At 40.0% G+C, this 26,079-nt stretch overlaps 1 protein-coding gene across 2 annotated transcripts in view; it reads right to left on the reverse strand.

The window, feature by feature from the left end:
- Window positions 1-274: 274 nt before the first annotated feature.
- Window positions 275-26,079, reverse strand: part of DYRK4 (dual specificity tyrosine phosphorylation regulated kinase 4) — a 45,281-nt gene continuing 19,476 nt past the window's right edge. For both annotated transcript variants that reach the window (XM_032995078.2, XM_032995077.2), the window contains 13 exons: window positions 23,074-23,157; window positions 21,555-21,704; window positions 16,336-16,471; window positions 14,977-15,140; window positions 14,456-14,592; window positions 13,399-13,539; window positions 11,074-11,212; window positions 8,717-8,798; window positions 6,817-6,989; window positions 5,614-5,674; window positions 4,924-5,053; window positions 1,199-1,353; window positions 275-760 (listed from right to left, as the gene is read on the reverse strand). In XM_032995078.2, coding sequence (XP_032850969.1) covers window positions 525-760; window positions 1,199-1,353; window positions 4,924-5,053; window positions 5,614-5,674; window positions 6,817-6,989; window positions 8,717-8,798; window positions 11,074-11,212; window positions 13,399-13,539; window positions 14,456-14,592; window positions 14,977-15,140; window positions 16,336-16,471; window positions 21,555-21,704; window positions 23,074-23,157 — 1,788 coding nt within the window. In that variant the 3' untranslated portion in view covers window positions 275-524. The remainder of the gene's footprint in view (window positions 761-1,198; window positions 1,354-4,923; window positions 5,054-5,613; window positions 5,675-6,816; window positions 6,990-8,716; window positions 8,799-11,073; window positions 11,213-13,398; window positions 13,540-14,455; window positions 14,593-14,976; window positions 15,141-16,335; window positions 16,472-21,554; window positions 21,705-23,073; window positions 23,158-26,079) is intronic.

The following is a 26,079-nucleotide window of genomic DNA, read 5'->3' on the forward strand; positions in this document are numbered from 1 at the left end:
ATCTGCTAAGAAGGTGTGACAATGGTTTCCATCTTGTGCTTCACTATAAAAAAGAGGGAGATAGAGGAGGAGGAAAGTGAAGATGCTGGGTTTCATGTCTCTTATTTTTTATACAGAAATAAATCCAGTAATCCTATCCATTAATTGTTCCTGATTTATGTGGATGTAAGGGAAAGTATTCAGATTCTCCAATTTATGCATTTGTTCTTTTAGATCCAGGAAAATCTAAAATTCAGAAGTCTGTTATAACATAAAGAATAAGCCACTCTCCACCTCTACAGTCTCCATTTTATTGCTGCTGGTTGTGAAGGATCTCTGATCACAAGGATGCAGATGAGGGAAAAGAATGGTTTTCAAATTCTGTTTTGGTTGCCTGGATTATTTCAAGGTAAAATTAACATTAAATATACTTACAATGTGCACAGCCCATGTACAGACAGATACAGCTTATATTCCTGAGTACAAGTAATACCTACAAGATATACCAGGTATGCAACAGAACCAATCATTGCTTGTGCTGTGTATTACTTAATTGGTGGGAAAAAAAGAGATTTTTTTGGAAGAGCTGTTTCACCACTGTGTTCTGCTTGATCATTTTTTATAGGCTTTTCCATTTGGGTTTCCAAATGTTTCTCCAGAATGACATGTTTCCTTCTGTTCTGCACATCATTTTCTGTTGTGCCTGTAGAGGGCACAGTGGGAGTCAGTCTTTCAGCCAGCTCACTTTTCACTTTCTCAGCCGTATCTTTCCAGAAATTTTCTATAATAAATAATAAATAAAATTATGGGGTAAGACAGCAGACTCTTAGCAGCAGATAAACATGATTGCCACAAATTCACAAAAAAATCAGTTGAAAATCTTCTCTGGGACCTTACAACCACCATCGATACATTCTTTTGCTCTGAAAGTGAAGTGCACTATGGTGTGGTATCTATTTTTCTGTCAGTAGGGAAAAGATCTTTCTATGTGAATCTTTAGTACTGCCAGTCTTCTTGCTGGCAGCTGCTGTAAAATATAAATAATGCATTTCTACAGAAGTGAGAAACAGTGGCTCTATACACCACATTCCAGGGAGCATTCATTATCTGAACACTGTGTACTATCACCTCACCTTACTTCAGACAGATGATATTAAATATCAAGGAATACCAAACACTGATATAAATGCAGTTAGTTTTCCAGGTAGCATATACGTACGAATATTCTCTTTTTTCTTTTCTGGTGTAGAGAAAGAGCCATCACTCATCTTCTTTGAAGTCTGTGTTTTCTGGTTTGATCTGTATATTTTTGGTTCCTGGATCCACGCATGCTTCATTGCTTCATCAGGAGTCATGCGCAGGGCAGGTTCCCACCTTAAATCCATGGCAGGCAAATAGTTATTCAGCTGTTCCTAACTGAAAAGTAGTTTAAGCTGAAAGATTCAGTGTTCTCTTCTGAAAGTCTGGTCATGAGGACATTTTTTGAAACAAAAGAATTTTAACTGAAAACAAGGAAAAATCTTATGTGCTCTCCTCCATCCTCTGAAACTTTTTATTTACTTCAGCACTGTCTGTTTTGATAATCAAATCCTCTGCAGCTTCAAACCATTTTTAATATGCAGTTCATGGTGTCATTAGGGTAGGGACCCTACTGAATATTTGTTTCAAGGTTTTCACATAAGGTAAATGAGACATGGGATAATTAATTAATTCTATGTCTTCCCTAATTTAACTGCACCTGAAACTACTGTAGAGTATTAGTGTTACAAAACTCATGTGAGATCTTATTATGGAAATGAAAGGTGATTTTTTTTTTGAAAAGTCTTTACATTAACTTTATCCTCTCGCAGGTTTCATCCACTCAGTTCTCACACCCACATACTCACAAGTGTCAAGTGTTCTGGCCAAGACCACCTGTGTGTCACACAGAGGACAAGGGTCATCAGCTACTGAGTCCTCATCAGATCTCTGGAGTTCTTCCTGATTGGAGATGATGTACTAGTCTTTAGACAGATCTTTTATATCCTTTAGGAGTCACCTGCTGCTTGGGTGTGGTCCTTCAGATCAGAACTTTGCTGGCTTCAGTCTCCATAAATGATAGGCAAGGTAGCTACTCATGCTCTGGTTTTCCTTTTACTTTGGAATATATGTTTGTTTTCCTTTCTGGCTAACAGGAAAATGGATGACATAGGTGATATTCTACAACCCTGTTGCCATGCAATTGATATGAGCTTTGAGATTTTTCACTGTCGGTCACCTGTGCAGGGTGCAGGCTTCCTGGATGTGACACTGACACGCTCCCCAGTTTTACAAGTGGGAGCAGTGTCCTTTGTGACCAATACATACCATTCTTTTAGCCCTTGTTCTGCTGCTTCTTCCAGTGCTCAAACACACATACATTTCCATTCGTACTGCATTCATACCAATCCTAGTATTTCTGTTACTAATCTCTGTATCAGTTGCAGACTATTTCGTTCTGACTTGTCTAATCTCAGTGCTGTCCAGAGCTGTACAGAAATAATGTAGAAAAACAAAGGGATTCTTGTCATAACAAGAGCTGACTAATTTGTTTTGTTTGTTTGTTTGATGTTTTCATCTGTAAAACAGGTGTATACGAGTTGAATGAAACTATCTGAGAAGTCATGGCAAATGTATCAGGCTGCTTTGTACAGGCAACCGAAAAAGGCAAAATAGTTCAATTCTTTTTGTCTCAAAAAGAGTTTTCCCTTCAAACCTTACTTCATTCATTTGAAAATTTAAATAATCCCAACATATAACATTTTTTCCTGTGTGACCTGAAATGACTTGTTTATAGGGCTTTTTTGCTTCACTGAAACTATTTTCTAAATATTCAGATTCAGCCAGCAAACCAAAATGGACCAATGATTCATACAGATCTGGCAAACAGAGAACATTAAAAGTAACTTTCTTGTGAAACAGAAAGGGATAATTTTTTTTTTTTTTTTTTTTCACATGACCACAAGTTAGCTTGGTTTTCTTTGGGAAAGTGCTACTGAACTGCTAGAAAGAAACTTACAGTCAGTGCAGGTAACACTAAAAAAGGTATGGGACCAGCTTCTGCTGCCATTACACAGCATGAATTAGGATCCAAGATCACCCTGAAAGCCTTCTGGTGCCTATGCAAGATGTCAGTTTTTAAGACAACCAAAGTTTGTTACTGCATACTCAGTCTTTTAGTTTGATGGATGAGTAAAATCTCATTACTAACCATCTCCCAAGCAAAAAGACCTATTAGTGAAAGGACACCTCATATCAGCAGTGTCCATGGAGTCCCACCCTATAAAATGCCTAGTAACCTGCTCAGCTCGGAAAAGACACATGATCATGTTTGAGCCATGAAACAGTTCGCTTCTCCCCCAGTACTTCATTTATTAAGAAGCCCTATTTACTTTGTGATAACAGATGATATGCTGGTGACACTAAATCACATCTCTCTTCCCCCACACAAACACACAGACACGTTTCCACTGACAGTCTCACCACGAGTGTGGATCGCTATTGGAGCAGGTTGCCCCAAGAGGCTGTGGATCTCCCTCTGTGGAGATACGAAGAACCCAACAGGACAAGGTCCTGAGAGACCTGCTCAACGTTTGTCCTGCTGCGAGTGGTAGGGTGGGCTAGATGACTTCCAGAGGTCCCTTCCAATCTAAATTGTTCTGTGATACTAGGCAAAAAGTTCCTGGCATAGAGAATCTGTAGGATTTCTACCTTGTGTGAAGACAAGTTATTTGCATTTAACAGTTGACAAAAATGTGCAAATCATCAATTTCCTTTAAGAAAACAGCTGTGGACCACTTGTCATACTAGGTATTCAGTAGCAAAATCCTTGACTGGAGTGAAGTCAACAGTTTGTCCTAGAAATGACAGACTCAGAAGAGTCTGAGACATATCAGACTCTTTTCGCATTCTGAGCTCCACTGATTTACAAAAATCTATTCCAATCAAGAGAATTGACAAGTACAGTCTATCAAATAATTCTTGAAATAATGCTGTCAATGAAAAAATAGGTATAACTATGATAAGGAGGAAAAGGACTTAAATCATCATGCAAACTACAAGGTACTGCTCTGATAACTGTGCTAATTCCCCTTGCTAACTACCCAGGAAGAAGCAAGCAAACAATACCATTGATTCTGGGCTGGAGACATGGCTGAAGGTACTTTGCCTTTTTATCCTCTGCTCAGGGGGAGCCATATGGTGAATTTGAACTAAAGAGAGTCTAATCTCACCCAAGGGAACGTGCATGCAGAGAGCAAGATCTCTGTAAACAAGTATTCAAAGAAGCAGAACTGTTTTCATACATCTACCACAGTGTATCTATCACCCGTTTGCCATTTCCAAGGCCTAGCACAGAAAATATAGTCAAGACATTCAAGCCAGCTAAGTCAGCTCCAAATATAACTCCTGCTGGAGGAAACTGGAAGGCTTTCTTCCCACCGGAGTGGGAGTTAGATTTAAGTACAAAATCGAGATTTGATCTCCAGATTTGTACTGCCTTGGGACAGTGCATTACCATCATCTATGTTACCTCAATGAACCTTTATCAGAAAGAATTTAATACAAAGGCCTCAAAGTATAAAACCCATTGTTTTTATAGTTTAGTCTCCAGCATTAGAAGGTCTGCTTTTGGATATTTTGATGTCGGCTTTCTTTTTTTTACCTTGGACTGATCCTATATAGTCTTTCTGTGCAATCATTTCTCCCTGCAATAAGCTGTGAATAATAATAATAGTTACCCAAATACTACCAGGTGGAAAAAAAAAAAAAAACAAAAAAACAAACAAACAAAAAAAAACCCGAAACAACAAAAAAGCACACCCCACCAAAAAAAAAAAAAAACAATAGATACAAAGATTTTAAAGGCACAAAAAAAGCAAAAGTCAAAACTAGACTGCTGTATGTAAGTCAAAACTATGAACTCACATTAGACATCCTTTCAGAAAGTCCAAGAAACTAGCATCATGGGTTTTCAGCACTGTGCTTAGATCCTTGGAGTCTGGGCATCTCTTTTTTCCTTTGCTGTTAGTTATGGATTTAGGAAAACCTTTGGAATCTTAAAAAAATAAAGACAAGCTCAAAAAATTACATTAAAAGTCCTTACCAAATATTTAAGAGAGTTGCAAAACCAGTACCCATATTCATCCCACTAACTCCTGTTCTGCCCTGTTGGATTGATAGTCTGCCAGCATTGTGGCAAACAATACTAGTTACATTCTAGAGACTGCACCCTGCACTGTGTTTTTTTGTTCCTTTTGTGTAATTTCCTAAACCAAATTACACACAGAGGAATGAACTTATGTAAATTAGATCCCAAAGCCCACTGTGTACATTTTAGCAATAATATTTTTAAGGAGTAACAGTGGAATGGATTTCCCAATCCCTTCCCTATCACCTTGGCAATGAGAGGCCCATATGACCTGAAGAGCACAGCACCAGGTTCACTAGTAGGCCTCATGTTACCCTTTTGCTTCTCCTCAATACCTCTTCCTGAAGGAAGTTTTCTCAGCTAGGAAGCAGCTAAGGTTCTCTGACCCTACTCTCTACCAGTGCTATTAACTAGTAGTTAACTAGCAGGGAGGAATCCAGCAAGGACAAACCATCACAAGCAGTTACCAAAGAACGTTCGCTTCCTTGATGCAGCCTGGATAAAATCAGCTGGTGGAAGACCCAATACCTTCAACACAGAAAATGAATTCATGGAGTTACTCCTCATTTCACGAACATACATAACAACCATCAGGACAGGTGTGCCATCTCACCCTCCATTTGAAAAGAATTTGAATGTTGCTATTTATTGTGAAATGTCTACAAACCATTTTCTCTTGTGCCATTTATTGTGGAAGGAATTGAAGGATTTCTTAGAGCTGTCTGCACACAGAAAACGTGATCTTATAAAGGATGGCACTAGGATCTTCGCTACCACAGAAGGCTCTAAGAACAAGCATCTCCATTAATGACAGCTGTTGTAGGAGATCACACGGAGAGATGCTATCTTAGAAAAATCTCGAACAAACTAACATGGCACTAGAAGGATCAGAACTTGGGGCTGAGTTCAACATGAAGTTGCAGTTTAGTGACTGGTATGCAATAACTTGCTTTCATGGGTCAGTTTTGCACCTATTCTAACATTTGCACTGGGTAGGTTATTTGAGGTAGGAGATGGCACAGTACATTCCTAAAACTCTTTGAAAAACATTTACAAAGATGATAGAGCCAAACTCCTTGGTAGGAGCAGACAGTATAAGAATGGGCACCATCCACAAATTGTGGCTTGAGAAGTGCAGGGTGACTATTAGGAAAAACTTCTTCACTAGGAGAGTAGAGCAGAACTTGAGCAGGTCTCACAGTGGGTTTCTACTCAAGCCTTTGAGGTTTTCAAGATTTGCTAGACAAAGCCACGGGCAACTATGCAAACAATAGCAAAAATATCTTTCTCAGCAGGAGTTTGGACTAAAGAGATCAAATTCAACCAACACAGAGTTGGTTTCTAAGAGAAGATGAGCCTGTTATAATTTGGATTGCTTTTTCTTCCCCTTATATATGTTTCTTCTGTTCTAACTTCTCTGTACAAATTCTGACCAGATTAAAATATGTTTCCTTCAGAAGCAAGACAGTGAGTGTACAAAGCAGTGTTTGGCACATGAAACGAAAATAACAGTTTGAGTTAGAACCCACCCTCTCAAAGAGCCCTTTGGCTGTAATAAACCTTCCTCTAAAAGGCCAGTCCATAGCCTATTATATCTAATTCTCTCTTTGTTGCTGGCAGTGCAGTTTATCAAATGGGTATGCAATTTAAAAAACAATCCCAAAAGTTACCTCCATGATGCAGGCAAGTTGGTCAACTTCATTTTCCCCTGGAAACAGTGGGTAGCCTGTGTAAAGTTCAGCTATGATACAGCCTAAGCTCCACATATCAACAGCCATAGCATAAGGATGACCAAGAATCACTTCAGGCGAGCGATAAAAACGACTCTGAACATAGGTGTACACTATATCAAAACAGAAAATTAGACAAGAAGCAAAATATCATAATTGGGACAGAAATGTGGATTCCAGATTTCACAGAGAAGTGAAAAACATGTTCAGGCATTGTATATCTACTCTATCCATTAGCTGACATTAAGGGATCTGAAGGGAACATAGGCTCTGAAAACCTTTTCTAATCTCATCTTAAAATCAACGGGTGATATGCTTTCCACTATTCTGTTTGAAAATTGTTCTTCAGCAGGTTTCACTGAAATAAATTATTCTACTAATGCTGTGTTTCAGCTTACTCCATGCTCATTTTCCTATTTGGAGGTCTTCCCCTTGCATCAATCAGCAGTTCTTCATTATCACAGGCTTGCACTCCAGGAAATACTGGTTTCACTGACACCTAGGGTACATTTCCTAATGGGGCTCATGATAGGGAGCAGACTAATTCTTTTACCTCTCATCATTCAGACAACTGAACACAATTACAGCATGCAAGCTCTGTTATTTTCTTATTCCTATCTCTCTGATGGTCACTTTGTTTATATTTCTACACTTCTTTGCATCCCCACGTATTCATCTTTCAAGAAGGGAAGAGCCCTGAAAAGTAAGTGCTGCACAATATGTGATTTCACCAAATCTGTACAGTTAGAGAGTACTGAGGTGGCAATCTGTGCCCTTGTGCATTTGACCAACTGCAGAATTGTTGTCTGCTTTTTGTCATTCATGTCACAAAGAAATAGCTGACTTTCTGTTTTCTAGTCTCTAATCCTGTACCAATTTGAGGGTTGTCCCAATACTTGTTTCAGCTGACAGTCTTATAAATCATGCTCCATCTTTCTTTTAATTTGTTTTGTGCTTCAATTTGTTACTCTCTGCAAATATTTCAGATTGCATCTCAGATAAAATTCTCTCAAACATGAGCAAACCTAAAATGATTGTGCACTCCTACAAAACTGGGACATAAATCTAATGGTCTGAATCCAAAAACATAGATGAACAGGTTTGACTCAGCTTAAATAACAATCTTTCATAGGAAAAATATGAGCCACTTAATACTAATTTTGTCTTCCAAAGTTAATAAAATGCACTGCAGATTTCTTTCTTGAGTTTTCTTTTTTGTTGTTGTATATGCTTGTTTGTTTCTTTGTTTGTTTGTTTTTAATGGATGATATTTGCATTCCTGATGATGATATCATTCTTGATTTACAATTAATGTTAAGATTTATTATTAGGTGAATTTTTATACATACATTTATTCTTTACAAATTTTGTTCTTGTTATCTCTTGCACATTCTACTTACATATTTTATAGAAAAAAATAAAACTAAATGTAGACTTTCTAAACTAACAGCCTAGTTCCCATTCCTGCCGTTGTATTCATCAAAAAAGTACCAATTATAATTTAACCATTCCACCGAGAAAGTCTCTCTGGACCTGATAAACTCAAGCGAAGTATTGGGATTATCCTCATAGGCCTATTTCAGCTAACCACTCTTGCAAATGCAGTTCTGATTTCAACAGGAGTAGAGGAGCTGATCAGGCTTGGGACAAAGAAAAAGCATGGTAATAACTTACTTGTCTCCTACCAGTATTTGTTCCACAACCAGTGGCTGGACAGTTCATCAGATTCTAGGGGCACAGGTCATTATATTAACTCAGTCAAAAAAAATAGCTTTTCCACAATTTTTTAAATTAAGAAAGCTTATTAAGAAAATTACATCAACTTGACTTTTCTGCAAACCTCTTTGGTGTTCATAGCAGCTTGATCCAAAATCAATAACTTTAACTGAACCTTGGCCTTTGTGATATAATAATATGTTCTCCTAAAGAGAAAAAAAAAATCACAGGGAAAAAAGGGTTTTAACACCACATCAGGTTAGTGAACACTCTGGAAAATAAGCAATACATAACACATTGGGTTTACACTTACCTGCATAATAAAAGCTTCAAACTACAACTTCCTTGGGAATGCATCTACTAACATGAGTAGGCATCCAATAATGTGCAATTAACCAAAGCAGAAGGGAGATTTGTAAAGGTACCCAGTTTGAATGTTAGCTAGACAGGGACACTAGTCCAAGCCACTGCACTGTGCAGTGTGAGGTGCTATCAAGACACCAGCCAGTGAGAATGATTGTTGTGTAAGCAAAGTGAGTTCCTCAAAATGCACTGTTGCTCATCTAGTAGAAGGCAAACTGCATCTGTCTGCATGCTGTGCTAAATTAACCAGAACCATCCTTTTGTAACCAGAGAAAGCCCCTGCCCTGTGAATGAGTCGTACTTCACAGTTCACTGTTTTCAGTTTTCTCCAGACTCTCTGTAAGCATACCTCTCCCCACCTCACAAGAATGTTATGCAGAGATCCCAAGGGAGTGATGAACAGAAATGGCAGGGTCCTATGGATTATTAGCTGGGTGCAGATGGGTTCAGCACTGTGTGCCTACAATTCCAGCTTGAGAAGTGATTCTTAAACAGCTAGCTCAGGAATATTTGCACTGATGAGCAAACATAGCCTATAGGCTCCCTTCAGCAGAGTTGAATTCTAGCCTTATTAAAAATCTATCTAAATCAAGAATTCCCTTTGATTTCCTTTCTGATCATACAGTCTTCTCTATTTCTCAGCAGAGAGATGGCTACCTTTATCAAGTAGTTTTAAAGTGATTATACATCAAAAGCTTTGAAGGACCGAGCAGTTCCCAGGTTGATGACAAATAATGACAAAGTAGTTTCTTGGGTAATTAGTGGACTTTGTAAGGAAATGCGATGTGTGACAGGAGGGCGAAGCTGCTACTGATGAAAGTCAAGGCAAGGACAGCCTTCCACTACCTTGGGTGCTCTTGGGTCTGTTATGTGAAGAAGCATCCTCTCTCTGCAGCTAGCTATGCCTTCATGATTATGGTAGGACTCCGTCTCTAATACTGAATCTCTCACAATGCAAGGGAATGGATTAACTGCAAAGCCAGGTTCTGGGGGCAGTGATTACCTAGCATTAAGTTCAGGGAAACTCTATACCTTATGTTGAGAAATACCATGGGAGGCAGATGGAATAACATGAGTTTCAGACAACATAAATTAAATTCATGAAACTGTACAACTGTAGAATTAGAACAAAATTCACTTTTAGTTAACTCACTAAATGTTCACTTATATGTTACTCTATTTAAACACAGACTGCACTCATTGATCTTGTCAACCTCATTCCTTGTCAGTGGCTGCTTGGAAACAGATAACCCATTGGAATAATTATTTCTGATTAAGGTATTTTGGCTGTCTTGCAAGCCTCACTTCTCACTGCAAATTGGTCTGACAAAGATGTTGATAATACAATGGGTACAGACAATATGTGACTCTTCAGACTTTTGAGGCAAAACACATTAAACAAAGTGAGAGCAGAATCTCATGCTTAACATTCTTACTTGAGAGTTGATTTATTTATTTATTGGTTCATCTGCAGTTTTGAAAAAGAAATCAATAGAAGTATTACTTGAAATTAAAATACTTCAGAAATCTCAGAAAATTACCAACATTTAAAATTGGGGATTAAGGAGAGTGGAAATGTTTCACCTAGCATGAATGCTTAGCAGATACAGATAGCAGCAGGAATTGGATCACAGATGTTCCTCCAGAAACAGGTGAGCACCCTAAATACTGTACTATAGAATTGTTTTGTCATTAACTAGGATACTTAATTTTATAGTTATGCATATGAAAATAAATAGATTTAACAGGATAACCTGAAACAGGCTGCCTTGTAGATATCTCCTTGCATTATAACATCCCTCATATTGAAATACTTAATTTCACAAGTACTTTATTCTTTCTCTAAGCAAAAAGTCATTACCTGAATTTGATTTGTATTTGCATGCATTTTTGCAATCAGGTAATCTCATGTAATATTGCAGTGAATGAACTGAATCAATGGAAAGAATCACTTGACTCTATTGATAATAAAGTCTGAAATAAACTATAGCTTCTGTACAAATACTCTAATGGGTTTTAAGGATTCTTCTGAGTGTACCTCTCGATCAATAAGAAATAGGATGAAGATTATGTATTCTGTACAGACAGAATAACAATTTATGAAATGACTGTACTTACAGGCTTCAGATCACAGTGAATGATTCTTTCCTGGTAGAGCACTTGTAAACATCTCAGCACACACTGAGTGAAGTGTCGAATTAAAGACAAACTGAAACCTTGGAAATTGTTCTTTTTGATCAACTCATACAAATTTATTCTGCAGGGATTGTGAGGGTGGAAGAAGAAGAAGACAGAAAGCAGAAAAGAGATTAGGGAACTTATTTTTAAAGGCATGATTAGTTTATAGCACTTTAAGACAGTATTTAGCTTGTCTTTCTACACGAGGGACGACTCGTGCAGAAGAAAATGACTTGGTTATTTTCCTCCTTGAGAATGCATGTAATATGCACAAACATCTCCCTGAGCCTCCAGATCTAAAGAAGATGCAATGTCAGTGGACTTGCTTTCTTGCTAAACTCAGTGCTATGGTTACACAGCTGTGCTGATTTTCACCGGGAACAACTATCATTCAGGAACTGAGAGAAATAAATTATCTTCAGTTACCTTTCACTCTCATTTGTCTTTGCTTTGGCACCTTGTGTAAATCCTTTTCATCTAAAGAATCTTTACTCAGCAGTAAATTTTTCTAGATAAATCCCCCCCTAAATTCAGGACTAGTTAGGTTTTCATATCCCTCCTGTCACCGTCATATCTTAGCTCCTTCCAGGTAGGGCATTAAATGATGTTGCTAACTTCTGCCAAGCATGGTTGGCAACATGTGAACGCTGCCCTGAGACCCCAAGGGCACCACCAGCCCCAGTGGCCTGGGGTTCCCCCCACCTGCCCACAGCCCAGGACCCCGTGTCAGCCCACCGGGGCCATCAGCCCCTGCTCCAGCAACACCACAGCAGGACCGGTCTCCAGCTCCCCACAGCCTGGCTCCAGGCCAGGCCTACCCACAGGCCCACGTCCCAGCCCGGCCTTGGCCCACAGGCCCACGTCCCAGCCCGACCTTGACCCACAGGCCCACGTCCCAGCCCGGCCTTGACCCACAGGCCCACGTCCCAGCCCGGCCTTGGCCCACAGGCCCACGTCCCAGCCCGGCCTTGGCCCACAGGCCCACGTCCCAGCCCGGCCTTGGCCCACAGGCCCACGTCCCAGCCCAGCCTTGGCCCACAGGCCCACGTCCCAGCCCGGCCTTGGCCCAGCCCTGTACCCAGGGCTGTGGCTGCCCCAGTGCCCCCCAGCTCCCCTGCTCCTGGCTACCAGGCCCTGCCCTGACAGAGCCCCCACAGCTCCTGGTGCCAGAGCCCCAGGGAGCCCCTCGCCTGGGCTGCATCCCAATGAGTACTGTGTGCTTAATGCGTGGTCTTTCTTTAAAGGAGGAAACGGCCATGGGATGGTGGGTATTGAAGGGATGCACAAGGGTGTCCTCAGCAGGACCACACGCGTCTACAAGGACATAAAAAGAACTGTAGCTTTCTGCCTGCCCTGCTTGTGCGCCCACTGGTGTCAGGCAAGGCCCATTCCTTCAGAAGTAAATTAAGTTATCAGGACCTTATGGAGAAGAAAGTTCACAAATTAAGTGGTTTTCACTATATTTTAGAAGCAATAAAAATTTCACCATACAGATTTTTTTCTATGACAACCAGTCTTCAACTCTTCTGTAAAGAGCTGAACACAGCGGCTATCCCACGGATGCTTTCCTACAGGTTTCCACAGCAGCTGTCTGAAAAGACTGGTCTGTGTCTTCTCTGGAGAGTAGTTAACTCTTATCCCTGTGTGTCTGCGAGTGGCAGACTCACATGCAGCAACACAAGGAATTTAGGTCTCTTTGAGATCAGGCTTTCCATATATAGCAAGGGCTGTAACACGTGCAGCAACGGGGGCTTTACTTTAAGGAATGGGAAACTCTGGGTAACCTCCATAATTCCAGTTTGATGCCCTGATTACAAGGAGGCTGGTAAATAAAATGATCTGACTTCTCTAAAATTTCTCCAGAATTCCTCCTCTGTCCTGCAGCACAGGTTCACAGAAAGCAAGAAGAAGCTATATTTTTAAATTAATTAATATTATTCATATATCTATATATACCCTGAAGTTTACTGATCCTGAATTCATTGATTTACTCTTTTCCCCATAGGTCTTTCAGGGAATACTTCAATACACAGCACAGGAAATAAGGGATGGATCATGTAAATCTGTGTGAAATCTGAACGGGGCCTTTTTCAGTTCACCTTTGGTGACCAAAGGCTCAGTTATGCGATCTGTATTTAGACAGTATTCCTTTCTTGTAACACTAAAAGCTGAAAAGTCTTACAAAGAAGACATAAAAATTAAAGCTTGTAGGGCACAAGATCTACAATGCTCCTTAAGATTTGTATAAAGGAAAATATACTTTACCCCAGCAGTTCAAAGGAAATACAGAAGTGATTGCGGAAGTAGAAGTATTCCTTCATGTGGATGATATTGTGAGTATCATCTTTGTCCTTCTTCAGGAGAGCATCAAGGATCTTCACTTCTACCAAAGCCTGGCTGTGAAATCTGAAATATCACATGACATAGGAATGATAACATTAACTCAGTCTAGCATTTCTAGAAATACAAATGTGACAAACACCACAATCTTACTGTAAACTCAACATGTGGGACAATTATTAAAAATTTATCATTCACCCCTGTTAACTGCTGTAACTTGGAGTCATTACAGTTGTTTCCTAGTCTAAATATACTGGCCTTACATAACACTTAAGAGTAGTTACTTTGACTTGTCTGAAAAAATGTTTTAATGAAAAAGTTTCAAATGAGCATTCAGAGTAAAATCCTAGTGTTTCTAAGTTTATAGGAATGCTTCTGTTCACTCAAACAGAGCCATAGTTCACACCTACCCCACTAAGACACTTTTGAAGAGCATCTTTACATTTAGTGTTCACTGAGGGGGAAAACTGAATACCTAAAACTCTGTTTCTGGAATCAACAATATCATTTTCATCTGCTTCACTGACTCTGGTTCAAACTAAACTCAACTAAAAATTTTTATCTAGTCACATAACAAAAAGAGGTTGTTTAGGACCACAGTATAGAATTTTTCATGTTAAAATGAGTGACTGGAGCCTCCCAGCATATTCCTACGGTTTTGGAGTCTTGGAGAGGAATGTAGGCTCTCAGGTCTCAGTCACGCAGGGCTGGTTACCTGGGCTTTGTATTAACTGTGTCACAGATACAGAGACCTCCTTGTAAGTCTCAGAAAACTGTGCCTGCTTTCATAGACTGTGTCTCCACTGGGTCCAGGCCAATTCCGAGTCCCTGACATTACCCTTCCTCACTCTGTTCTCACTGTGTTTAATCAAAGCCTGATGAACAGGCAGTTTGATTTTGCTTTGTTCACATCATCCCAGATTGTCACTGCCTATATAACAAAAAGCTGATTGTACCGGTTTAAAGTCAACAGATGTCTCACCTTTTCTTATTCCTTATTATTTTCAACGCCACTAATTCATTGGTTTTATGATCCAAGCATTTAGCCACCTGCCCAAATGACCCTTTCCCAATGACCTCCAACACTTCATATCGGTATGCAATATGGTCATGTAAAACCTTGAAAAGAAAACAAATAGTTCAGATTCAAATAGTATGACAAAGATCAAGCTTTAAATTAGTTCATATGTGTGTGAGTTTACCGTCTATGAAAGGTGCTGGACTGGTAGCAAGTGAGGTCCACATCAAACAAGGGTGACAGAGAAAATAACAAGTGCATGCTTTAGTAATCCACCTACATCCATCAATTCTGAATGAGATGCAAAGTGAGTCTCTTTTTAGGATTGTCTTCTGAGCTTTAAAGTGAGTGGTACTGATGTTTTCACCATGTGAATATTTATCTTCTAGAAACAACATTTATGTCACATTGATCACTTAAGAGTTGGCAGACAATCATTACAGACTTATTGATCTGAAAATAAAAACCACAATTTTTCCACTTACCTTTAAGTAGGAACCATGCTCATCATCGTAACAATTATTATTCTGGGTTTCAGGCAAACCTTCAATCTTTTTAGCTTCCAGCCCAAGAAACCATAGCTCTGTATAATTGAAAATTTCTTTTTGCTCATAGACTGTTAACTGGTTTCTAAAATTTTTCAAGGCTTCTAAATCAGAAAACAAGAATATAAAACCAAAAATCAATAAAATGTCAAAAACCTGATGACAAAGTGCTTTTACAATGGACTATTTTACAGTAGATCATGTCACTCTGAGCAGGAGGCTGAGTAGCTGACTGTTAGAGGTCCCTTCCAACCAACATTTCTATGATTTTACAATGTTGACATTTTGCACAAATTTATGTTTCGTTTTTCTTTTTCTGACTTACAGTATTATGTTCAACAAAGCATTCATCATCTGTGAGCAAGACACTAAGAGAGGTCAGGTAAAAGTGATTTGATTCTGAGCAAAGTCATGTACCTAGATGTTTTTGCAAACTCCATCTGTTGTCTATCTGCTTCAGCAAGCTTCATAGCTTACATTAAAAAAAATGTGTGTTGTTATTGGTTTGATTGTCATATTTATAAAATGGCAGTAAGCTTTAGTTAACAAAAACTTTCAAGTACTTGTTTTTTCTGATAAAAAATGTCAAGTTCAGATGCGGGAGGTTAGAAATTAAATGGGGCCCAAATCTGCTGTTCTCCTAGTTCTGATTCTTCCTGCATAGAAACATTTCAGCTACCCTAACACCTCCACTTATATAATTTAAATCTAGATAAATAATCTGATGGTGGCATTACAAATCAACGTGTTCTCTAGGCATGAATGTGGGTGTTTTGTTAAACAGTGGCAGATCTTCATCCACTAATGCAGGGATGCTAAATCACTTCAAAGCAAAAGGCCGCTACTTTTTTTTCCCTAAACTCCTAAAAATAGATTAACTCTGCCAGAAACTTTCTAGATCTGAGAATTCCCAAAATGTAATTTAGCCCACATAGATAAAATGTGACACAGCTGCAAGCAAGTGGGAAAAGTAATTTATCACTGTAATAGAATACTGCTGTCACCTACATGACCTGTCACAAGTCTTAGACAAATATACTTTCTTTTGTATAATGCATACTTCTCTCATCTATATATTTGTGTTAGTATATTCATTCTCCTATTGTGCACATCCACAAGTAGGATTTTTTGAAATCACTGATCACATCCATATTCCTGTACTCCAAATTTTTTGTTAAATATTTCAGTGACAATTTAGCATGGGACCTCTGGTCACTGAGTATCCTGACTGCATACACTTCTTTTCTGTGCAGGCAGCCTGTCACTCTAGTCTTTTTAGCATGTTCTGTTATATTCTACCTGAAGCTGTCATAGGCAGTTTGACACTGATGCTGGTGCTTTCCAGTTCTGATGGTTTTGTCTGGGCTCTGGTATCACTTTCGGGAAGACTGTCTGGAAGGTTAAATTGGGAAAAATTGCCTCGAGTTCCATTTTCCTGCCAAGCAAAGAAAAAAAAAAATGTTTTCAGATATTTTCATAAACATTCAGCTGATCTGTAATTATATAAAAACATACACAAACATATTAAAAATATTTTTAATTTTTAATTATTTGTCCCAATTTTTTTGTCCCAAATTAATTTTTAATTGTGTGTCCCAAAGAGAAAGCTGCAAGATATTTATTTTGGATTTGTTGAGCGATGTCTAAGTCAATTTTGTGCTGAGACAGAACAAGCATGTTTGGGGACTAGAATGCCCTACTTACCCAGAGAGCAAAGTCTGCCAATAGCACTGGAGGCTATTCGACCATGGCAAGATAAATCTCAAAATAAGAGAATTAATTTAATCTTCCAGATTCATTCAATACATGCGCGCTCACTTTCTGTAAATGGTACAAACTCCCACTGTTTGATTAAGTTGTAGTAACTCGCATAAGCTAGTACAGAGGACAGGAAAGATAGTATAATAGGCATTAACCATCTCAGATTTCTATGTGGGCACATCCACTGGAGAGTTGTGCTAGAATCCTTGAGATTGCTTGTGCAGCCCACAGAACTGCAGGGACACCAGCTTGGGTCTGCACGCATACACATTTATAATAGAAACAAGACTGGTATGAATGGGAAATGAATGGGCCTGTACGTGTACGGAAGCACTCGAAGGAAGAAACTACAGAATAAAGGATATACAGATGTCACCTACATCATCAGGTGGTCAAGATCCCAGAACATGCAGATTGTCAGGGCTCCCAGAATACGAAAACAAAGGACAGACTACAGACTCAAGCCATGAAGAGATGATGGAGGGCTGGAGATAAAAGAGCACTAGATAAGGAGACACAGTGAGCTCTGGGATAAGGATGTAGGGTGTGGAGGCCCAGGCCACATTCTCCTCAATCCTTCATTGAGGGGAGAAGACTCAGCTGGAGATGATGCATCCACCGGATCAGTACCTGGCTGAAGCTACAGAGAGGGCTACGGCTTCTACAAACACAGGATGAGGAACAAGAACTGCTGAGCAGAAACAGGATCCATCTGATGAAGTAAGGCAAGAGCATCTGCAAAGAGCTTTGCTAACACAGTGAAGAGGGGGGGGTCTGATTAGGTACAGCAGGGAAGTCATCATAACCTAAAGGCCTTGATACTCATGGGCTAATTCAGTCACCTCAGCACCTGCTGAAGTGGGAAAAGCGTTTTGGGAGACTTCTGGACTGTGTGCTTAATGCACATGATCTGAGATGCGCTGCTGGGCCTCTTACTCACACGCAAGGAACAACTGTTTGAGGATGTGAAGGTCAAGGAAAAGGCAGCTTTGGCTGCAGTGACCATGAGATTGTAGAGTTTAAAACCCTCAGAGAAGTGAGACAAGTAGAATTACAAACCCTGGTCTTCAAGAAAGTGTCTTGGCTTGTTCAAGGATTTTCTCATCATAAACCCATGGAAGACTGCCCTGAAGTGCAAAGGAAATCAGGAAAGCTCATTGATCTTCAAAGTCAGTCTCCTTAAAGCACAAAAATACTCCATTCTAACATGCAGAAAATTGAGCAAAATTGCTGAAGGCCACCATGGATGAAAAGGGAATTTCTGACCAAGCACAAACACAGTAAGGAGCACAAAAAAGGTAGAAGCAGGGATGGGTTATCTGGCCTACATGCAAGAAACAGTACCTGAATATGCAGGCATGTTTGGGAAAGCAAAAGCTCAGCTGGAATTGCAGCTAGCAAGGGATGTGAAAGCCACTAAGAACAGTTTCTATAAGTACATCACCAGTAAAAAAAAGGAAGGTTAAGGGAAATGTGAACCCAATGCCCAGTGGAATTTGGTGACAAAGGATTTGGAAAAGACCAAGGTAGTCAGTGCTACTAATTGTTAAGTTTTTCCCTCAGGCCTCTCAAGTCCCTGAGTCTGGAAGTAGCATTTGTGTAAAGAAGCATTACCTGCAGCACATGCAGATAGTTAAGGACCACTTAAAGTAGCTGGACATACCTAAGTCTGCAGGACCAGAAGGATGCACCTGAGGGTGTGGAAGGAGCTGGCCAATGTCACTGCAAGGCAGGTCTCTATCATCTTTGAAAGTCAGTGGCAATCAGGAGCAGTTCCTGACCATTTGGAAATGGCAAATATCACACCTACCTTTAAAAGGGACAAGAAGAAGGCTTCAGCGAACTGCAGGCTGGTCAGCTTTACCTCAGGCCCTGGGAGGGCTACGGAACAATTCCTCTTGGAAACCATTTCCAATCAAATGAAAGCCAAGAAGCTCATTTGGAACAGCCAGTATGGATTTGCCAACGTAAGCTTTGAACTGAACAAGTTGATTGCCTTCTCTGATGAAGTGATTGGCTTGGCCAATGAAAGAAAAGCAGTAGAAGTTGTATACTTTGACTTCAGCAGGGCCTGTGACACTCTCCCACTGTATGCTTGAAGGCCAAAGAGTGAGATATGAACTGGCTAAATGGATCATAACGTGAGTGGAAAATCGGTTGGATGGTCAGGTTCTAAGGGCTGTGATCAGTGGCAACCGGTTGCTAGTAACACCTGTCAGGGAGCAATACTAAGGCCAGAACAGTTTAGTGTCTTTATTAATGACCTGAAAAATGGATGAGTTCACCCTTTCAAATCTGCACACCATAGCAGGACTGCTGTCCAAAGAGACTTCAGCAGGCTGGAAAAATGGGCTACAGGTATCTTCTAAAGATGAATGAAGATAAATGCCATCGTGCATGTGGAACAGAATATACCCGTGCAACAGGACAGACTGGGAGACAACTGAAAGGATGCAGCTTTGCAGGGAAGGGCCTGACAACAACCTGAACATGAAGTAGCAGCGTGCCCTTGTAGAAAAGAAGGCCAAACACATACTGGGTTATAATAGCAAGAGGACAGCCATCATCATGGGAGAAGTGATCTCCCCCTCTATTCGGCATTTGTGAGTCCATGTTGAGAGTACTGTGTCTAGTCTGGGGATTCCCAGTACAAGAAATACATTGACCAACTGAAGGAAATTCAGGGGAGAGGCCAGGGGATGGTCAGAAGCCTGGAGCACATGATGTACAAGGAGAGGCTGCAGGAAATGTATTTGTTCAGCCTGCAGAAGAAACTTCAGGAGTGATCTTACTGCTGTCTAGTTACTTGACAGGACGGTATAGAGAAAGCAAAGCCAGACTTCTCAGAGGTGCATGGTTCTAGGACAAGATGGATATGCAGCTAATGGATACAAGCTGCAGCACAGGAAATGCTGATTAGATATTAGGAGAAACATTTTTTAGCATAAGAGTGGTTCACTATTGCAACAGGTTGCCCTGAGAAGCTATGGACTCTCCAACCTTTGAGATATTCAGAACCCAGCTGGACAACGCCCTGAGCAACCTGCTCAAACTTTGCTCTGCCTGTAGTGGGAGGTTGGGCTAGATGTCTTCCAAAGGTCCCTTCCAACCTAAATTATTCCTTAATTTATTTATAATTTCTTATCTCTTGAGAAAGTCCTGATGACTCACAGAAGTGGGACAGGATGGAGACACAAAAGGTCAGTCTCTCTCAGTGTCAGAAGGGTACACAAGCCATAGTCAATAACCAGCACATGGTTGCCAAGACAAGAAGAACCCAGGTGATGAGATATGGACTAACCAGCGGGCAATCCTAGTCCACCATACGCTTGTAAGAAGTCCTAGCTGGTACCACGTGGCTACATGCATCCTGATGCTTGTGAGTTTGGGGTTAATAATGTGTTAGCGTGAAAGACAATGGGTTTGTTTTAAAATTAAATCATCTTCCCGCACTTGCCTCTAATCTTGGTACTTTTTTGCAATATTAACTGCTACAAAAGCAGGGCAATCAGCTAAGAGGGGTACCACTTGAACAGCTCAAATACAGGTCTGTGCTGACACAGGTCAGTCCTACTGCTATCTTGCCAAGCCCCAACTTGAGAACTCCACTCTGCCCATTACTCCCTCAATTCAGCAAACGATGTTATTTCTAAGGAAGGGTAAACAAAGAAGGTCTCCAAAACAGACAGCACACAAGCACGATTACTAGATTGAAATGTTTATTATCGCCTGGCATTTCTAAGCCAAGCAAAAGGCTTTCTTATTGGTATTTACACAGCTTCTTATATAAGTCTATACACTCCATTTAAAGAATTAAAAAAAACACTTCTGTAAAACGCTTGACTCCAATCTTTTCACATAAAATAAAATGGAGGGATGGTTCATTTTTGGATGCAAAGCTTAATCATTGGCTTTTGTAGAAACCGAGTGTAGGTTTGACTTATGAAGACCACAGAATTAAGCTTTAAAGAAAATTAAAATTATTTTGGAGACTAACCCATTCCACCTCATCCTTCATGTTATTTTGCATCTTGCAGCTTCACCCAATGATACACCCCCCCAACCAAATAAAATAATTTGCAATAGTAGAAAGCTGCTAATTTAAAAATCAAATATCTGAGAAGACTCTTGACTTTCCAAACAAAATGCTTTATGTGAGGACTTCCAGTGCACAAGATTTGAAAATACCTCATATCAGAACCCTGCGGAAACTGTGAAACCTCTCAATAAAGAGACTCCACTGAAGAAGAAAGGTGAAAAGGGAGTGATCAGAGTAGTGGTGGTGAGTAGTGCAGGTCCCTGATTTGTTGGGGAGAGAAGCAGCAAAGAAGGAAGAGTACAGACAGGGAGTAGACACAGAATTTGTGAAAAAATGAGAAAGAAGGAATGCCAAAAGTGAATTCTTGTGATGTTGAGTGTCCAATACTTCAAAAATTCCTGTGATGTTGGGTGCCCACTAAAGTATCTGGAGATATATACAACCATGCTGGTTAGTAGTCTGTTTGTTTGACTGTTCATAGGTCTTCTTTTTTTTGTTGTTTTTTTTTTGTTTTGTTTTGTTTTGTTTTGTTTTTGTTTTTGTCTTTTTAACTGCGGCTGGAAACAGAAACTGATGCAAATGCTGACACTAAATTATTTCTCTCTTCCCACACACAAACACACTTGTGACACTTCGCCACTGCCACTCTCTTAGCAGTACTTAGAAGGAAGCTGATTAACCAGGCAAACACAAGATGTCTAAGAGCTTTATAACTCACCTGAAGAGAGGGCAGGACATTCTGCAAGCTCCTATTTGTTATCTGAGGGAGGCTGCTTTCAAGTGGGGGAGGGTTTGCAGTGTCTGCAACCAAGCCATGCTTTGCTTGACCTTCCAGATGTGGGAGGGAAAGAACACCACGACTGACTTTCTAAATAGAAAGCAGAAGTAAATATTACATAACGATTTAGCGAGCAATTCTGTGTAGCGCTTTCGAAAACCAAAGATTTTAAACCTTGGAAAATGTGTATGGTTCACTTCTGACACCTAATGGCAAAGGGCAAAACAGTGGATGCCCTCCGGCAGCTCCCAGTTGTACTAAGGGCAGGAGGAGTTTGTCCAGGCAGTCGGGCAGCCTGGCACGTTTTAGGGCATGAAAGTTTCCCTACAAGAACACCTCCATCCAGCATCAGAGTGGTGACAGCTTCAGCTGAAAAAGGTGGTTGGACTCGGCAACTGAAGAGCCGTTCCAGGCAGCTGGACCCCTTGGAGTGGGGAAAGTAAAGCATATGTAAGGTAACAAGCAGGCATTAATTGTAAATGGCAGGCAACATCATTAGCTATTCTCAGTGGTAGAAGAGAAATTGGGACTGGGCTGCTGCCAAATACCAGGGGTGGAGACAGTGGGAGGATCTTCCCTGCACGGGTTGCTCAGTATTTCTTTCCCCCTCATTTCCCATGGAGTTCACTTTGGCTAGGCCCCTTTGTTGTACTCCTCAGTAGTGAGGAAAAGGCAAGTTCTGTGCAAACTTTACTGAAAGAAATGCTTATATTCATTTGAAAACTCCAGGATTATTAGCCCTTCCTTTAGACTTCTCCCTTTTGTTATTTGTGAAATATTTATATACAACTCATTCCTTAAAGTCAGTCATTTAAGGATGAGGGTTTATGAATGTTAGGACCTCTAAAATTCTTGGATATCTAAAGTGTGAGAAATCACGCTCTTGGCAGCAAAGAGATAGAGATTTTGGAGGTAGACTATTTCTTTGGCAAATAATAAAAAAAAAAATATTTGAAATAGATCTGAAATAGATGAACTATGCTCTATCAAATGCAGAACAAGGTCCAGAGAGTTAAAGCTACAACCCATATAAGCCTGTGAAGTTTTTGTCATAAGGGAATCACAGAAACATATTTGTCAAGCTTTTGACACAAATGAGAGGTTTGATATTTTTCTCAAAAAGCAATTAAACAGAGCTCTCAAATCAACATGAATTAATAAGTTTTCTTTTCCAATACTATGGAAAAGTCTTTAAAACCTTAGAACTGAGATTCCAGTGGACTTTTCATGAAAGCTTCAATAATCAGAAGTGGCTAGGCAGAAGAAATGTCTCAAATGCCACTAAACAGCTAGCAAAAACAAAATACATGAAGGCACTTGGGACAGTCATACAGTTACAGGAGAAATAGAAGAGGGCAGGGAATAAAAGACTTCCCTTTGTTCAGATGCATTTATTATAAGGGGTCTCTTAGAAAACAAGCATTCAGATATTTTTAAAGCCAGCTAAAGAGTCACATACCTGATGGAAGACTCTGTTAGATCCCAGATGATCTCTCTCTTGAACATTCAGCTGAGACTGAGAAAATGCATCCACATGGGAAGACTGCAAACATGAAATGGTGCTTTACTAAAAATTATTCTGGGAAAAAAAAAATATCCTGAAATCTCTGTATGGTTTCTGTGTTTCCTTCCTTTGTGGCAATGACTGTGCCAACACAGTGTATGAGAGAGGACCACAAAAAGCTGCTGAAAGCACACGATGCTCTAGCAATTCCTCTCCTGGCTGAACAGCTGGTTTGTGGGCAGGTGCAGAGACAGCTTGCTTTGCCTATTATGCCTCTCAGCATGCTTGATGTGGTCAACGGAGGGGAAGGGGGGCCTTTGCCATCCCTAAATACATGCTCGAAAGCCGATAGCGAGTCTGCTTGGAGGGACAGCTTTAAACTACGACACAAGGTGGACTGTGAGCCCATCCATTGTTAATAGCAGCATTAAACTGATTCAACTTGTGGCACAGATTTTATGAAAATACAGTATTTAATCCAAATCAATGTTTAAATGTACTGAGATACAGAAAAAAAAAATCCATTGGTTGCAATGGACAGATAACATTAACAAGAAATAAAAACAAAACAAAACAAAACATGGGGAAAGTGCTAAGCAACTCTTCATTTTTAAGATTTTGCTGGTGCTTTCAGCAGTTTTTTTATAAACATGATAGGCAGCACTGTACATTTCTGTCCAGGAACAGACTGCAGTGAATTGCAGAAGTCTTTACAATAAGTTAGACACTCTGGGGCTAAAGCAGCTTGGAGCTCTGCTCTATAGGCTGGAATAAACCCCACTGGATTTGGTCAAAAGTGCTCCCTCGTCTCTGGGCTCTAAGACACAGTGTTGTTCCACTCATAGTCAAAAGATCATCTTTATCTAAGCAGACACATCTGTTCCACTATAGAAGTTCTGAAGTTGTAGAACAGCAATATTTTCTCTAGAAGCAGAGGAACTTGGAGTGGGAACCTTAAACTTAGTTTCAAATTAACAAATCTGCAGCCAAAATTATCTTATGGATGTGAGCTGCAGATTAAAAATACTTAAACAAAGCAACATGGTATTCTTTCTCTGTTTTGCAGCCAGGGCTTCCATGGCCTATACCTGTCACACAGTCTTAAATGGGCAAAACACCTACTGGTAATAAAGTCTTCGCTCTTTGCAACAACTTTTAGCCTATCTAGTGCCAGTATCAGTGCCAGGTGATCACTTTTCAAATGAAGGCCTTTGTCGTGGACTTCAGTTAGTCCACATGAAAAAAAATATCTGCCTACTGTAGGAGTATGCTTAATGTGTTTTGTACTAGCAAGTACTACAAAACATCTCTCATGATGCAGCCTAGCCATGCTGAAAGGGGCTCTATCTGAACATGAAAGAAAAAGAAAGAGAAGAAGAGAAAAATTACACAGATAAATAAGTCCTTCTGTGAGCTTAAAGGGTAAACTTCAGATTCAGAACAAGCTGAGAACAACAGCTTTGGTTTTAGCCTTACTATGTTAACTCTGGGTTTAGCCTTATTACATTAATTGGGTCAGTTTGAGAGGAAAGGTCATGGATATCTGTGGAGTAGAGGAGAATATTAGGAAAGGGAAAGGTATTAAGATCTGTCTTTGTATGACATAGTAATTCCCATCTTTGGAAATGGAGATCAGCTGGCCAGGGGTAAGGGATTATGTGCTGTAAATCCAAAACATCCCCAGAGCCACCACAACGAATGCCCCCAGAAGAGAACCATTGGAGTACTGCATCCTGCATATGAATGTCCTAGATCATGAGATACTTTGCCCAGTGCAACAAATATCCTTGTGGTCACTATCCAGTGTGAATTTACATAAATGACCTATGGAAAACCCAGTGCCAGAGTATTTTTACAGACAAACACTTCACATGCAAATGACATAGCCTGCATTTCAAGGGAGAATCACATTTGCTATGAAGATGTGTCTGGGACCCACATTCATAACTCCACTAGATATGTCAACCCAGCTCTTAATAAGACTATTAATTTTAGTGCACGTTATACTTTTTCACATACTTCATCTATACTCCCAGCCAGATTTATTTTTTCAGTTTCTGGAGCTGATGAAAACATTACACTCAATTTAAAGAGTTTCTTAACCACTTTGTGCTTTTCTAACTACAAGTCGATATGATGTGAGGATTTCAGAGAGAAACAGCTATCACTGAAAACCAAAGAAACCGTGGACTTGACACACCTGTACAGACTGCAGAGTCTTCATTCCAACATGGCATTTTATTTCCTAGCAATACTTTTAAAAGGCTATGCAGTGATGTCTGTATTACTAAACATAAAATTCAAAATATATTGTATTTACTAATAGAGTATGAACAACTCACAAAATGTCTTTAAAACACAGCAAAAGCTAAGAAAGCAGGTGACTGAGCTCCCAGATTTGAAATCCATTTAATTTCCATTCACTGGGGAAAGATTAACAATATTTTGAGATGAATGCTTCTCCTTTTACACTGCAAAAGCAAAATCAGTCCATCAGCCCATGGGCATGCCTTTTTTTAATCATGGAAATCTGTGATTCTCTTTGTCTGTCTTTCTCAAAGCCTACTTATTAAGGGTTTATAGTTCGCCAGTGCTCTTTGGGCAGTTTATTCAAAACACCTTAAAATCAATAACTGATCAACCCTCATAACACTCCTTCAAATAGCTAAAGAGCATAGCCTTTCATCCGTGGAAAAAACTGATCTGTGCCTACAACAGCCCTGCTGGTGGCTGAATGGGGAGCCGGTGGCTTGATCAGTTAGTCTGCACAGTGACTTATTTGATGGTCTTGATCCAGACGACCCATCAGCTGCTGCTCTAGCAAAATCCTGTACACTTAGTATGGGTGAGCTGTTGTGACTGGTCTAATTCTGGCAGATGCACACTAAACAAAAACTGCAGCAACTGTTACTATTCCACTCCATTTCACTTCTGGCTGTCCTACTCCTATAGCACTCAACC

This window comes from Tyto alba, unplaced genomic scaffold, assembly GCF_018691265.1.
Source record: "Tyto alba isolate M040663 unplaced genomic scaffold, T.alba_DEE_v4.0 Super-Scaffold_21, whole genome shotgun sequence".
NCBI classification, from domain to species: domain Eukaryota; kingdom Metazoa; phylum Chordata; class Aves; order Strigiformes; family Tytonidae; genus Tyto; species Tyto alba.